The sequence below is a fragment of the Nerophis ophidion genome, linkage group LG02 (assembly GCF_033978795.1).
Source record: "Nerophis ophidion isolate RoL-2023_Sa linkage group LG02, RoL_Noph_v1.0, whole genome shotgun sequence".
NCBI classification, from domain to species: domain Eukaryota; kingdom Metazoa; phylum Chordata; class Actinopteri; order Syngnathiformes; family Syngnathidae; genus Nerophis; species Nerophis ophidion.
The window spans coordinates 17762188-17778203 of NC_084612.1; the positions used below are offsets into that span (position 1 = coordinate 17762188).

The 16016-nt window shown below is 39.4% G+C and overlaps 1 protein-coding gene and 1 long non-coding RNA gene across 4 annotated transcripts in view; one reads left to right on the forward strand and one right to left on the reverse strand.

Annotated features, from left to right (window-relative positions):
* Positions 1 to 1976: 1976 nt before the first annotated feature.
* Positions 1977 to 16016, reverse strand: part of LOC133537423 (uncharacterized) — a 32710-nt gene continuing 18670 nt past the window's right edge. Inside the window, exon 3 of the long non-coding RNA XR_009802697.1 lies at positions 1977 to 3852. This is a non-coding gene — a long non-coding RNA (uncharacterized LOC133537423). The remainder of the gene's footprint in view (positions 3853 to 16016) is intronic.
* Positions 2710 to 16016, forward strand: part of LOC133537403 (ras-specific guanine nucleotide-releasing factor 1-like) — a 71891-nt gene continuing 58584 nt past the window's right edge. For 2 of the 3 annotated variants that reach the window (XM_061878413.1, XM_061878417.1), the window contains exons 1-2: positions 2711 to 3268; positions 15889 to 15995. In XM_061878413.1, coding sequence (XP_061734397.1) covers positions 2993 to 3268; positions 15889 to 15995 — 383 coding nt within the window. In that variant the 5' untranslated portion in view covers positions 2711 to 2992. Of the gene's footprint in view, positions 3269 to 15888; positions 15996 to 16016 lie in introns of all 3 variants that reach the window. The other variant, XM_061878423.1, reaches the window with a different exon arrangement.

A 16016-nucleotide genomic window follows, 5' to 3' on the forward strand; every position in this document is an offset into this window, starting at 1 on the left:
CGACAAGAAATAACCCGTTTGACATCACAAAAAAGGATATCACATAGCTCAGTCATTAGGCGCAGATAGGAAAAACAGCAAAAATGGACCGGAAAAAGCGCTCTAAGGCATGGCTTAGAGCTGCTTCCGAGGAAGCAACAATATGCAATTATTGCCAGGCTTCGCTCTCGTGTAAGGGGGGAGCACAACAAGCATGTTGAAACATGTACAGGCTGCGCATAACCTGAAAGTTCGAGAACCGTGTCACGTTTTCGACACGTGGAGAAGCAGCGGCAGAGACGACGAATAACGCCCCTCTTCTGCCAGCTGCCCAAGTCCCAGCTACAGTGGCGGTGACGCCGGTGAGTAACTAACGAAAAAGCAGACATGCTAATTTTTTTGAAAAACAATTGTTGATTGATGACTGTTGCGTTCTTAGTGTCATAGTGTGTGTAGTTAGTATGTTCCAACAGCTGTAGTTAGTATGTTCCAATAGCTGTAGTTAGTATGTTCCAATACATGTAGTTAGTATGTTCCAATAGCTGTAGTTAGTATGTTCCAACAGCTGTAGTTAGTATGTTCCAACAGCTGTAGTTAGTATGTTCCAATAGCTGTAGTTAGTATGTTCCAATACCTGTAGTTAGTATGTTCCAATAGCTGTAGTTAGTATGTTCCAACAGCTGTAGTTAGTATGTTCCAATAGCTATAGTTAGTATGTTCCAATAGCTGTAGTTAGTATGTTCCAATAGCTGTAGTTAGTATGTTCCAATAGCTGTAGTTAGTATGTTCCAACAGCTGTAGTTAGTATGTTCCAATAGCTATAGTTAGTATGTTCCAATAGCTGTAGTTAGTATGTTCCAATAGCTGTAGTTAGTATGTTCCAATAGCTGTAGTTAGTATGTTCCAATAGCTATAGTTAGTATGTTCCAATAGCTATAGTTAGTATGTTCCAATAGCTGTAGTTAGTATGTTCCAATACCTGTAGTTAGTATGTTCCAATAGCTGTAGTTAGTATGTTCCAACAGCTGTAGTTAGTATGTTCCAATAGCTATAGTTAGTATGTTCCAATAGCTGTAGTTAGTATGTTCCAATAGCTGTAGTTAGTATGTTCCAATAGCTGTAGTTAGTATGTTCCAATAGCTGTAGTTAGTATGTTCCAATAGCTGTAGTTAGTATATTCCAGTGGTTCTCAACCTTTTTTCAGTGATGTACCCCCTGTGTACATTTTTTTAATTCAAGTACCCCCTAATCAGAGCAAAGCATTTTTGGTTGAAAAAAAGAGATAAAGAAGTAAAATACAGCACTATGTCATCAGTTTCTGATTTATTAAATTGTATAACAGTGCAAAATATTGCTCACTTGTAGTGGTCTTTTTTGAACTATTTGGAAAAAAAGATATAAATATAACTAAAAACTTGTTGAAAAATAAACAAGTGATTCAGGTACAAATAATAATAATAATAATAATACATTGTATTTATAAGGCGCCTTTCTGGGCACTCATGGACACCGTACAAAATCAAAACAATAAATTCAAATTGGATAAAAACAACAATAATAACAACAACAAAGATTAAAGATTTCTACACATAAAAGTAATCATCAACTTAAAGTGCCCTCTTTGGGGATTGTAAATGAGAACCATCTGGATCCATGAACTTAATTCTAAACATTTCTTCACAAAAAAAGAAATTATTAACATCAATATTTATGGAACATGTCCACAAAATAAATATTGCAATGTTGCATTTATTTTCACAGTTTATGAACTTACATTCATATTTTGTTGAATTATTATTCAATAAATATATTTATAAAGGATTTTTGAATTGTTGCTATTATTAGAATATTTTTAAAAAATCCCACGTACCCCTTGACATACCTTCAAGTACCCCCAGGGGTACACGTACCCCCATTTGAGAACCACTGGTATATTCCAATAACAGCAGAAGTGCACTTTTTGGAGAGCTGTGTTTATTTTCAGTTTTTTGCCATAGGGACTGATTTTATTTAACATTATATTATTATTTATACACGTATAGTGATCACAGACACAGGTTGTTTTTGTGTTACTGTATATATTTGTTTTTCTGAAAAATCCCACTTAATATACTTTGTGTAACAACAGTCAATATTTATTTATTTTATTTTATTTTTTTTAGGAGGGTAACAGTTAATATTTCTTTATTTATTAGATTTCCTTTTTTTTGTTATATAATAAAAGTGAGCTTTTGTTAAACCAAATATTTTGTGTTTTTTTCAATATACAACAACCTATCTGGACTCGATAAGAGAATCGATAAGGAATCGGTTCGATAAGAGGATTCGATAATAGGCTCGAACTCGATAATTCCTTATCAAACAACATCCCTAGCTTCTCAAGAGTCCAAAACGGCTCTCAATTAGACCCATTGCAGTCGTACATTACTGCAAACTACAATAATACTCATGCAGTTGAATGAATAACACAAACTTAGGCAGCATTACATTTTTGAGGTGGCAGATGTCATTAGATAGCTAATGAAGTGATCTTTAAATTAACCATCTACATTTCAATGCAAAATGTGTGTGTGTTGATGCTCTGAACAAGAACTGTCCAGCGTGCTAAAACCTACTGCTCAGGGGGATAAAGCGGGGACGTGTGTGTGTGTGTGTGTGTGCGTGGGGTCACATGACTGCGCTTCTTTGCGCGAGCAGTGTGTCTATCCAAGCAAGTACGCGCCTCCTCTGGTGCATGCGCACACTTCCACCCTAGGATAGAGCGTTTGGGGCTCTCTCCTGGCGTGGACACTCTTGGTTGCATTCCAGCCTTCAACGTGCGTGCGGTTCTTTTTAGGAGCCTGTCTTTTGTTGGGATTGGGATACGGGGAGGAGGAGGTCCTCTCTCAAAGATTGTATTAGTGACGGGAGCAGAGGATTGTTCCCCATCATCAAATGTGACTGCATCTCGGTGGAAGAGCGGGGAGGGAGAAGATGTAAGCAGCGGCAGTGCGCGTCTTGCCGGAGCTGCAACATGCAGAAGGGCATGCGGCTCAATGATGGCCATGTCACCTATCTGGCACTGCTGGCCAAGAAGGATGGAACCAGGCGTGGATGCTTGAGCAAGAAGAGCTCAGACAACACCAAATGGCACTCAAAGTGGTTCTGCTTGCTGCAGAACATGCTCTTCTATTTTGAAAACGACTCCAGCTCGCGCCCCTCTGGACTCTACTTGCTGGAGGGCTGCGTTTGCGACAGAGCACCCTCGCCTAAACCCCCTGTCTCTGCCAAGGAATGCTTGGAGAAGCAGGTAGGGATATATTTTTGGGATGGGTTTGTATGTGCATGTAAACAATTTCCATGGTTTCAAGAATAACCACCAGGTTTAACTGGGAGAACACTTGAACTTGCTGCCATGTACTTTTTTGTGCATCTAATCCTGATTGCTGAGGCATTGCTTTTGAGGCTCACTTGAAACTGGATACAAAACTTTTAGTTTGGACTGCCACCTGGTGGAGACTGGCTGCCCCTGCCCTGCAGTTTTGACGTATTGATTTTAACTCCATGTCTTGATATTAATAGCATCCTACCTTGGCAACTGCGTCTGCTCGCTTTGTGGCGACATGATTTAACTGATATAGCTCTTACATTAGTACCACACACAATAAGATACTCCTACTCGTTTCAAATGTGTTTCTTCATTCCTAGAGGAATGGAAAGTACTAGATTAATGCAATGCTTGGTTGCAAGTAAAGTGAAACATTTGGGAGGTTGGAGGAGTCAAGAAGGCTGCTGCTGCTGTTGATGATGAGGAGGATCTTAAAACAAGCTGATGATGCAGTCGGCCTAAGTAAAATGTGCCCTGCCAGTTGCAGTCTTCTGCAGCTACAACACCTGGAAAAGAATTATGGTGTCAGAAGACTTAGAGGATGTTTAGTCATTTTTTTAATTTTTAGATAACAGACATGAAACAAACTATAGTCACTTCAATTGGCAAGATTCTGATTATCAAAACACTACAAGGAATCAAGAAAATAAACTGTGGTAGTCAGCAACAGTTTTGTGTTTAGAACAAGCAGAGTAAAACAAAACTGAATGACTTAATTCTGAGGGAAAAAATAATCACCTTGTAAATACTTCATTTCCAAAGCGAACACCTGCATCAGAATACATCTGTTTATTAGTCTGCAGTTAGAAAGGAGTGTTCAGACCTTGGAGCTCTGTTGCACCAGGTGGATTGACATGAATCATGGCTCCAATACAAGAGATGTCAAATACATTTAACAAAGCAGATGATTATCAAACTTCTTCAAGAAGGTAAATCATCACACAGTGATGCAAATGATGCTGATTGTTCACAGTCAGCAGTGTTTAAAATGTGAACCAAGTACGAACAACATGGGAAAGTTGTAAAAGGGAAGTATACTGGCAGACCAAGGAAAACATCAACACATCAAGACAGAAAACTGAGCGCAATATGTCTTGAAAGCAGGCAATGCAACAAATCAAGAACAAATGTGCAGGAATGTGACTGAACTGTAAGAGACCGCCTCAAAGGTTTAAATACAGAAAAGCCAAACGAAAGCCATCATGAACATCTAAACTGAAAAAACAAGGTTCCAATGGGCTAAGGCAAAGCAATTGTTGACTATGGATGTCTGGATGAAAGTTACTGTATATTCAGGAATTAATCATAAATCTGCTTTAGGCAAGGTGAGGATGCTGGAACTTATGGTGCTGTTCCAATGACATTTTTGAAGACGACTGACTGAAGAAAAGATGCTCATTTCCACAGTCATTGGTGATATTGGACTGAATGTCAGGTACTGGCACTGGGGAGATGGCTGTCCTTACGTCTTCAGTAAATGAACAAGTTTACATTGGCATTTTTGACACTTTTCTTATTCCATTAATCAATACGATGTTTGAGGATGATGACGATGGATGGATAGATGGACATAATTTTAGAAAGATGATATTGCATCTTGCTCTACAGCAAAAACTGTAAAAATAAAACTTTCCTTGAAGAAAGATACATAAGGTCAATGTCATAAGTAGTCCGGTTCGCAATCCAATTGAGAATCTGTGGTGGAAATTAAATATAATGGTCCATGACAAGATTCCTACCTACAAAGCTGATCTGACAACATCAATCAGAGAAAGTTGGAGCAAGATTGATGGAGTGTACTGTTTGTCATCCGTTAAGTCCATGCCTCACAGACTGCAAACTGTTATAAAAGCCTGAGGTGGTGCAACAAAGTACTAGTGGTGTGGTATCTAGTTTTTTTTTACTCCATATTTTCTCTCAGAGTTGAGTTTGAGATTGAGTTCATTTTGAACATACAAGCATACAACATGATACATCACAATTTCCAGTTTCTCTTTTCAACGTGTTTGAAAAGGAGTAGGAAGAAGCAAAGCTTATGTACAGTAATCCTGCCCCTTTTCTTTTATATAACAGTGGCTAAAACTTTTGTCCAATTGAATGAGTCTTTATTTTATTGCACTCTTCTTGCTCAAAAAATATATATTTATGATTTATTTTAGTATTTCTTAAAACCAGAAAGTTGCCATTTGAAATTACTACAGTTTAGTGTTTTTTTCTCATCTGTGTAAGGTTTTTTTTTTTTTTACAAATATAAACAATTGAATGAACAACCTCCAAAACTGGTATTTTCCATATTTTTTTCCCAGGGTATGTATAAAGAAATAAAGACAAAAAGTCAAATGGCTCATTTCAATTTAGACACTGATCATAATCATTTGTGTACTCATCAGAGTACTAAAATAAATAGGAAAGCTGATGCAATTTACATAGGTAGGCCTACTGAACACTACAAAAGAAAGCTGCATTGAGGGGAAGAACAATTCTTTACACTATATGGTCAGGGTGTTTATTTATTCAACTAAAATTACAAGGGATCTATTAGGGCACTAAAGGATGCTGTGTCATTTTGGTACTAACTTTTTATTTTTAATTAGAGTAAAACTACTTAAGTATATACAGCAGGTCTAGTTTTGCCAAAGTGTATAGCATATTTAGAAAATGTGTTCAAAAATTCAATATTTAAACTTTTTATTTCTAATGTTGCCCTTATTTTCTTTAATAAAGTATTATCTTTAAATGTTTGTAAATAATATTATCCAAAGTGCAAAAATCATCAAGCTACCAGGATACAACTTGGGCACAGAAAAAGGTGTTTATTAGGGAGAAGCGTTTTTACAATGTTACATATTTGTTATGAGGTTTCTATATTAAGTAATTCCATCCATTTATCCATCCATTTTCTTCCGCTTATCCAAGGTCAGGTCGCGGGGGCAGCAGCCTAAGCAGGGAAGCCCAGACTTCCCTCTCCCCAGCCACTTCGTCCCGCTCCTCCCGGGGGATCCCGAAGCATTCCCAGGCCAGCTGGGAGACATAGTCTTCCCAACGTGTCCTGGGTCTTCCCCGTTGCCTCCTACCAGTCGGACCTGCCCTAAACACCTTCCTAGGGAGGCGTTCGGGTGGCATCCTGACCAGATGCCCGAACCACCTTTACTTTACTTTGAGCTCCTCCTGGATGACAGAAGTTCTCACCCTATCTCTCAGGGAGAGCCCAGCCACCCGGTGCAGGAAACTCATTTTGGATGCTTGTACCCGTGATCTTGTCCTATCGGTCATAACCCAAAGCTCATGACCATAGGTGAGGATAGGGACGTAGATCGACCAGTAAATTGAAAGCTTTGCCCTCCGGCTCAGCTCCTTCTTCACGACAACAGATCAATACAGTGTCCGCATTATTGAAGAAACTGCACCGATCCGCCTGCCGATCTCACAATCCACTCTTCCCTCACTCGTGAACAAGACTATAAAGTACTTGAACTCCTCCACTTGGGGCAAGATCTCCTCCACAAGCGGAAGACTGCACTCCACCCATTTCCGGGCTAGAACCATGGACTCGGACTTGGAGGTGCTGATTATGATTATTAAATAACTACACTCAAAATAATATATTACAATTTAATGTATGTGAGATGAATATCATAATTTATACTTTTTAGAGGTGTGAAAAAAAAATAGATTTTCAAATGAATCTTGATTCGTACTTGAAACAATTCTTAATCAGTTAAAAAATCTAAAATTTATTTAAAAAAAAAAAAGTTTTGAATCTAGAATTCATTCTGAATCAAACTGTTATCCCAAGAATTGAATCGAATCGAATTGAATCTAATGATGAGGTTTCCAAAGATTTACAGACCTAATATTTGTATTAGCAGTTTTCTGGATTAAAATATCAGATATTGCTTTAGATTTCCCAATGAGTAACTATTTTTGAGTCAGTGTTTTGTAGCTTTTGGAATTTTACAGATTCCATGTCTGTGTTTCTGTGTTGTGATAATGATGTCTACGGCGACACATGGTGGTATCAGACGACACTCTAAGTAATTAGACACTGGCACTGTATATACTTTTTGGCAAAGGTAAAAAAACATGTTTCCTATTTGAGCTGCAGTCTTTATGACATCATGTTTAATAAATCTCAGTAGATGACATGAGTTTGTGCAGGTGTTCCTAATATTGAGGTCATTGATTGCACTGTATATGCATACAAAAAGAATTGATTTCAATCCATAACAAGCAAGTTTATGTATGATTTGAATAAAAAGCACCACCACTTGATGTTGACAACTCTTATTCAAAACTTTGTCATGCAAAGCGTGTCAGGACAAGACCCTTGTCTTGGGGAGGTGGTATGAGCTGATGACATGTAAGGTGACAGCTGCTCATGCAGGCTGCTCCACTCCATTTATTTTAGCAGTGATTAAATGCATTTGAAAGGCTTCAATTAACATCACACTGTCTTCTGTTTCCCCATGTGTTTCTTGCGACAGGAATACATTTGCTCTGTTTTGCATTATTGGTGTGACAATGACTGTTTTTGTTAATGTGTGTGTGTGTTTTATGTGATACATACAGTAGGTGGCTACAGTCAATGTAATATACTAGGAAAAGTACTGTATTCTCACTACGGTGCTTTTACACACGCAGTTTAGCTTGTCAGTCAGGTATGAATGAACACACCAAAGACAGCTGTTGTTAGAAAGATTTTGCACCGTCTACACCAGAACCGCTACTTGTAAAAAGATGAAATTGGTCAAAACACCTCTACTGTGTTGCCTGTGCTATTAATTTCCTAACAAATACACCACATAGTGGTTTGACCCAATAAATCGATTTGACTTGTCAAACAACTTAAATTCTACAAAACATCCACTGTGACTTAATAGTTCCGTAGCCCACTCACCACCAAATTTGGTAAAACCTATTAGGGCATATTGGTACCGGGCTGCAGAAGAATTCTTTATATAAAAAAAAATATAAAAAAAATAAAAACATTTTTTTATTAAATCAACATAAAAAACACAATATACACTTACAATTAGTGCACCAACCACAAAAACCTCCCTTTTTCATGACAAAGCATCCCTTTTTCATGACAAAGAAGGAACAAAAAAAAAAAAAGAAAAATTAGTTTTCCCTTTTAAAAGGCATGTTACTTGTTAAGACATTGTTGTTTTAGGCACCATTAACATTTATGTTTAATTCAATTCAATGGGAGACACTGATTTGACATACAAGTGTTTTGAGTTAAGAGCTCCATCACAGAACCAAATAAGCTCTTAAATTGAGGTACAGCAGACTGTTTGAATTACAGATTATTAGTATTTTTTATGAATACACTAGTGTTGTCAAACAATTAGATTTTTTTTAATCACAGAGTTGCTCTGGATTCATTTCAATTAATCACTATTCAAAATATTTTATTTTTAATCTATATTAATCAATTTTTCATATTAAGTGAGGGACGGGAATAGGTTTTTACTTACGTATCTATTATTATCTTATGATTAACATTTAACATCATGTTCATGTTGACAAAAAACTGTCTTAATAAACATTCATCCACATTAATGTGGTCCTGTTAGTACTGTGACCTTTCATGATATTATTGTTGTATTTTATGATAGAAATGCAAATATTCTGCTGAGTTTGCATTATACTTTTTCGTTGGTTTTTTGTACTCAAATTTCCCCTTCAGAGGGCCAACATGATGTTTAGCATCTGTTTAATCCGTTACTACTAGATCAAGAGCCCATTTGCACATGGCTGACTGTAACAAACATGCTGAGACTGTTTCAGTATTATCAAAGTCAAAATCAGCTTTATTGTCAATTCTTCACATTTACTAGACATACAAGGAATCAAAACTACGTTTATGCTCCTAAAATCGGACATAGTCTAAAATGTAGGACAGACCCCAATGTTGGCAATGTTCAAACACTTTTATTTAGTTGTGCAGATAAATTAATAAATAAATAAAGAAAGAAAAACAGTGCCATCTAATGCCTCCTATGCAGAGAGGCCACTGTGTAACACACCATGTATTTTTCAAATGTGTGATACATGCACACTTTGCAGCACACATGCAGGTGTCAACAGTGCCTATGCCTGTGATGCGATGAGTTAAGTCTATACACTGTAAGTCTGAGCTGCCACCTTATCGTGGTAGAGGAGTTTGCGTGTCCCAATGATCCTAGGAGCTATGTTGTCCGGGGGCTTTATGCCCCCTGGTAGGGTCTCCCAAGGCAAACAGGTTCTAGGTGAGGGATCAGACAAAGAGCAGCTCGAAGACCTCTATGAAGAAGAGAAAACATGGACCCAGATTTCCCTCGCCCGGACGCGGGTCACCGGGGCCCCCCTCTGGAGCCAGGCCCGGAGGTGGGGCACGATGGCGAGCGCCTGGTGGCCGAGCCTGTTCCCATGGGGCCCGGCCGGACACAGCCCGAAGAGGCAACATGGGTCACCCCTCCAATGGGCTCACCACCCATAGCAGGGGCCATAGAGGTCGGGTGCAATGTGAGCTGGGCGGCAGCCGAAGGCAGGGCACTTGGCGGTCCGATCCTCGGTTACAGAAGCTAGCTCTTGGGACGTGGAACGTCACCTCACTAGGGGGGAAAGAGCCTGAGCTAGTGCGCGAAGTGGAGAAGTTCCGGCTGGATATAGTCGGACTCACTTCGACGCACAGCAAGGGCTCTGGAACCACTTCTCTCGAGAGGGTCAGGACGCTCTTCCACTCTGGTGTTGCCGACAGTGAGAGGCGACGGGCTGGGGTGGCAATTCTGGTTGCCCCCCGGCTTAAAGCCTGCACTTTGGAGTTCAACCCAGTGGACGAAAGGGTAGCCTCCCTCCGCCTTTGGGTCTAGGCGCAGTCAAGGCGTTGAGGGGTTCCGGTTTGGTGACCGCAGGATTAGGTCTCTGCTTTTTGCAGATGATGTGGTCCTGATGGCTTCATATGACCGGGATCTTCAGCTCTCACTGGATCAGTTTGATCAGTGTGAAGCGACCGGAATGAGAATCAGCACCTCCAAGTCCGAGTCCATGGTTCTCGCCCGGAAATGGGTGGAGTGCCATCTCCGGGTTGGGGAGGAGACCCTTCCCCAAGTGGAGGAGTTCAAGTACCTAGGAGTCTTGTTCACGAGTGAGGGAAGAGTGGATCGTGAGATCGACAGGCGGATCGGTGCGGCGTCTTCAGTAATGCGGACGTTGTACCGATCCGTTGTGGTGAAGAAGGAGCTGAGCCGGAAGGCAAAGCTCTCAATTTACCGGTCGATATACGTTCCCATCCTCACCTATGGTCATGAGCTTTGGGTCATGACCGAAAGGATAAGATCCTTTCCACATCTAGCTCCTCCACATCGAAAGGAGCTAGATGAGGTGGTTTGGGCATCTGGTCAGGATGCCACCCGAACGCCTCCCTAGGGAGGCGTTTAGGGCACGTCCAACCGGTAGGAGGCCACGGGGAAGACCCAGGACACGTTGGGAAGACTATGTCTCCCGGCTGGCCTGGGAACGCCTCGGGATCCCCCGGGAAGAGCTAGACGAAGTGGCTGGGGAAAGGGAAGTCTGGGTTTCCCTGCTTAGGCTGTTGCCCCCGCGACCTGACCTCGGATAAGCGGAAGAAGATGGATGGATGGATGGACTGTAAGTCTAACCCATGAGAAGCCCATGTTGAAGCAACTTTAACTGAGCGGGTAATTAGGTGAAATGAGGACAGGGAGCGGAATCAATGCTGCAGGTGTCTGAGGGCATGCAGATTTCTAAAAAGAACGACGCTCGAGTCGATGAGCGAGGCTGCAGAGGTCTTGTGAGGCGACAATAGACCGCAGCTTGAGCATTAAACGAGTTACATATGCAGATGTTGTGTCTGTGCGTGTGTTTGTGTATGTCAAAGCCACAGGAGGAAGGGCCATGCGAGTGGATTTTATCAGTGTGTGACAGGGGAAGGGACAATGCAGTGAATCGATGCCAAGCCAACTGCCACCTTTGCAGGCATACACATGCTTTTTATAGCCTCACTCCTCGTACAAAATAAACAACAAAAAAAAGCATCCATCCCTTCTCAACTATCGCTCCCTTCTCATTGTAGCCTTTGTACTGTTCCACTTTCTTATTCTCCATTTAGAAGGCGAGCAATGTTTAAACCCACTGTTACTATGGCAACCCCTAATTGCATCTGAAAAAGTGCATTTGAAGGGGCTAACAAAATGTGAGAATATGAGTTGTTATTGTGCACTTACCGAAGAGACAAATGGGAGAAATATGAGTAAAAGTGGGTCAATAAAACAAAAAGAAACCATTTTCTGTACAGCCAAGTTTGTCTAATGTTATACAATTTTATTTTGGATAAAAGCTATTTAGTCAAACATATTATTAAATTCCCTATCATCTTACATTAAGCAAATTATTTGCACAATACCTCAGGGAATTATGTTAACTGTTATTTACAATATTTACTGTTTAAATTTACCCCATATTGTATTAAATGACTTTTCTTTAGTCAATCAGATAACTGATCTGATGTTCTAAATGTTACATTCCATAATATTTTTACGCTTTTATCATTAAATAAATGCCCTTGAAATAAATAAAAAAATACCACTAGATAATTTTACAAATCGATTAAATAAACAGAAACATCATGGAAAATGTTTAAGTTTATTAATATATGAACTGATCATTTACATATTTAAATTGGTCATAAAAATACAGACAGTATTATTCAAAGAAATAATTAGTATTTTCAAAGTAATTATTACAGAATTATATTCCACAGTTTAATTAATAAATCAATTCAATACATTGTTTTACAATTAATATTTCAACTGAGAGTTGTTGTTTTTTTGATGGCAATTTTGAAAAAATTATTTCAAATTTTATGCAGAAGAACTTAAAAAGCAACTGATATAAAAGGTGGTAAAATGGGCCTAAATACAACTTTAAAGCTTACACACTATAGAGTAGTGGTCCCCAACCACCGGGCCGCGGCCCGGACCGATTGGTACCGGGCCGCACAAGAAATTATTAAATCAACATCCATCCATCCATTTTCTACCGCTTATTCCCTTTTGGGGTCGCGGGGGGCGCTGGCGCCTATCTCAGCTACAATCGGGGTACACCCTGGACAAGTCGCCACCTCATCGCAGTGTATTTCTTTATGAAAAAAAAAAAAAAACACCTCCCCCCGCCGTCGCATAGAACAAATAGTAAAATCAATAATTGGTAATTACGTGTGCAATATGTATTATTTATTGCAATTTTTTTAGGTTTGCTGTGTTTACTTGTGTAGCTATATGTAGAAATGGCATCAATGGAGTGGTAGCTGGTTACATCAGCTCTATGCTCTTTTCATGTCCTTTATGTTTCCCTCTTGTTTTCATGTGTTTTTACCTTATTTTATGTGGACTTTTTGAATCTGTACTGCAACCACATATTTCCCTATTATGGGATAAATAAAGTTTATTCTATCTTATCCTGAATCATGACTGTCTGTGATAGCCATATAGTTTCTAGATGTCTGACTGATAGATCGGTTGCTGCAAAAATTTACTACTGCTAACTGTTGTTAGTGTGCATCTTCCCATGATTATTATTTAAAACTGTATAACCACGTATCTCAAAACGTAAATAGTTAATGGGTTATACTTGTATAGCGCTTTTCTACCTTCAAAGGGGAACATTATCACCAGACCTATGTAAGCGTCAATATATACCTTGATGTTGCAGAAAAAAGACCATATGTTTTTTTAACCGATTTCCGAACTCTAAAAGGGTGAATTTGGCGATTGAAACGCCTTTCAAATGTTTGCTGTCGGAGCAATGACCTTTCACCCGTGACGTCACAACAGGAAGCAATCCACAATTTTCTCAAACACAATACACACACCAAGTCAAATCAGCTCTGTTATTTTCCGTTTTTTTTTACTGTTTTCTGTACCTTGGAGACATTATGCCTCGTCGGTGTGTTGTCGGAGGGTGTAACAACACGAACAAGGACGGATTCAAGTTGACTTACGTGGAGTGTGCTAATCAGACATATCAATGGTCATGGCATGCTAAATGATGCTTACATGCTATTTAGGCTAGCTGTATGTACATATTGCATCATTATGCCTCATAAAAATACATATAGTATTATTGAAACAAATAATTAGTATTTTCAAAGTAATTAATTATTTGTTATTTGCATCCAGCCTTTACCTCCACCCACATTTAATGCCAAACAAACACATACCAATCGACGGATTCAAGTTGCACCAGTGGTCAAAAGATGCGAAAGTCCCTCGTTTTTTCTGTTCTGTCGTAGCATCGCTACAGACGATAGCGATGCTACGACAGAGATGTGTGGATATCCTGCGACACTCAAAGCAGATGCATTTCCAATGATAAAGTCAACGAAATCACAAAGGTGAGTTTTGTTGATGTTATTGACTTATGTGCTAATCAGACATATTTGCGCACGGCATGACTGCAAGCTAATCAATGCTAACATGCTATTTAGGCTAGCTGTATGTACATATACCATCGTTATGCCTCATTTGTAGCTATATTTGCATCCAGCCTTTCCCTCCTTCCACATGTAATGCCAAACAAACACATACCAATCGACGGATTCAAGTTGCACCAGTTGTCAAAAGATGCAATCGTTGGTTAGAAGGCGATCGCCAAATTGTCCTCGTTGCCGTTGTCTGTCGTGATATGGCTCAATAGCTTCAGTTTCTTCTTCAATTTTGTTTTCGCTATCTGCCTCCACACTCCAACCATCCGTTTCAATACATGCGTAATCGCTTGAATCGCTTAAGCCGCTGAAATCCGAGTCTGAATCCGAGCTAATGTCGCTATATCTTTCTGTTCTATCCGCCATGTTTGTTTGTATTGGCATCACGCAATGACATCACAGGAAAATGGACGGGTGGATATAGCGACGGTGAAAATCAGGCACTTTGAAGCAGTTTTTCGGGATATCGCGTGATGGGTAACATTTTGAAAAAAACTTTGAAAAATAAAATAAGCCACTAGGAACTGATCTTTATTTGATGTTCCCCTTTCAAAGTACTCAAAGCACTTTGACACTATTTCCACATTCACCCATTCACACACACATTCACACACTGATGGCGGGAGCTGCCATGCAAGGCCCTAATCACGACCCATCAGGAGCATGGGTGAAGTGTCTTGCTCAAGGACACAACGGATGTGACGAGGTTGGTGGAAAGTGGGGATCGCACCAGGAACCCTCAAGGTTTCTGGCACGGCTACTCTTCCAACCGCGCCACGCCGTCCCCGTACACAATAAAAATATTGCCGCATTAAGATGGGAAACAGAAAATGTTTTATTGACAAATACTTGCGTTGCTCCTCATCAGGAAATATGAAACATTGCCCGGCTACACGGATGATTCACTCTTGGCATTTGGGGTAGATGAAAAACCAATATAGTGGATTTTTAGGGGCTCATTTACATCAGCGCCTTTACCGTATGGAGGCTCTCTCTATTGTTGTTGCACACTGATGGAGGGGGTTTGTGAGCTCAGAAATCTTTGAGAAATAAATTTGATAATGTAACATCTTGCAGGTGTTTGTGTAAAAAATATTAGTAGCAATACAGTAATTTAATGGTTCCCAAACTTTTTTCACCGGATACCACCTCAGAAAACACTTGGCTCTCTGACTACCACTATAATGACCAACATTAAAATACAATAGCGTAGTAGGTCTAAATATTTATTGAAAACAAGGCAGAGGTTTTATTTAACAGGTTTATGTAATATGTTTGGCCTCTGTAACATTACACACAGATTGAACAGTAACAATGTGTTTGAATTTTTAATAAAGTGATTATTTGGCGTACCACTAGATAGAGTCTGCGTTCCCTTAGAATCACTGCAGTAGAGGACAGGTGTTATGTGAAAAAGATGTTGTCTTATTGTTGTAACTATTGCAACTCCCTAACTGACTAGTTCATTGCAAAATTTCAGTGCAGAGATATTATATTTTATTATTATATATGTGATTTTTTAATGATGTGTACAAATTCCTAAATTCCGATTACATTTTTTTTGCAAATTCACATAATTATGGCATAATTAAAATGGTATTTACATGTTATACTGTGTAAGACTTTAAAAATAATACATTCACATAACTTGAAAAAGAAACATCTATTTGTATAGTATACAGGATCTAAAATAAGCTAAACAGCTAATTTAGACTGTAATAAGAGCTGGTGGTAATTGACTGTCCTGATGTACAGTATGTCACATGGATCTGCTATCGCTATCAAGAATCTTCATTGCAGCTATTCTCTTATTGATCTTTTGCATGGTTATATATGTTTACATCCTAGTATTTCACTCATTAGAGAACGTGGATGACACTGATGCACATATTCGCTCAGAGCTGGGAAAATAGGAGCGTTATGAGCGCAATACACTGCTTAACCTTTTGTACAATTCTGGTGAGAACACGCTGCAGAGCTACTGCTGACAGTTTCTTGGACATGGCTGTTCATGCAACAGGAAATATTATCTCTTTCTTACTCTGTTTTCCAGTATTACTTCACTGTCACGTTCAATCACGACAACCAGAAAGCTTTAGAGCTGCGCACAGAAGATGTCAAGGACTGTGACGAGTGGGTTGCCGCCATCACACAAGCCAGGTACTTGTACAATATACCCTC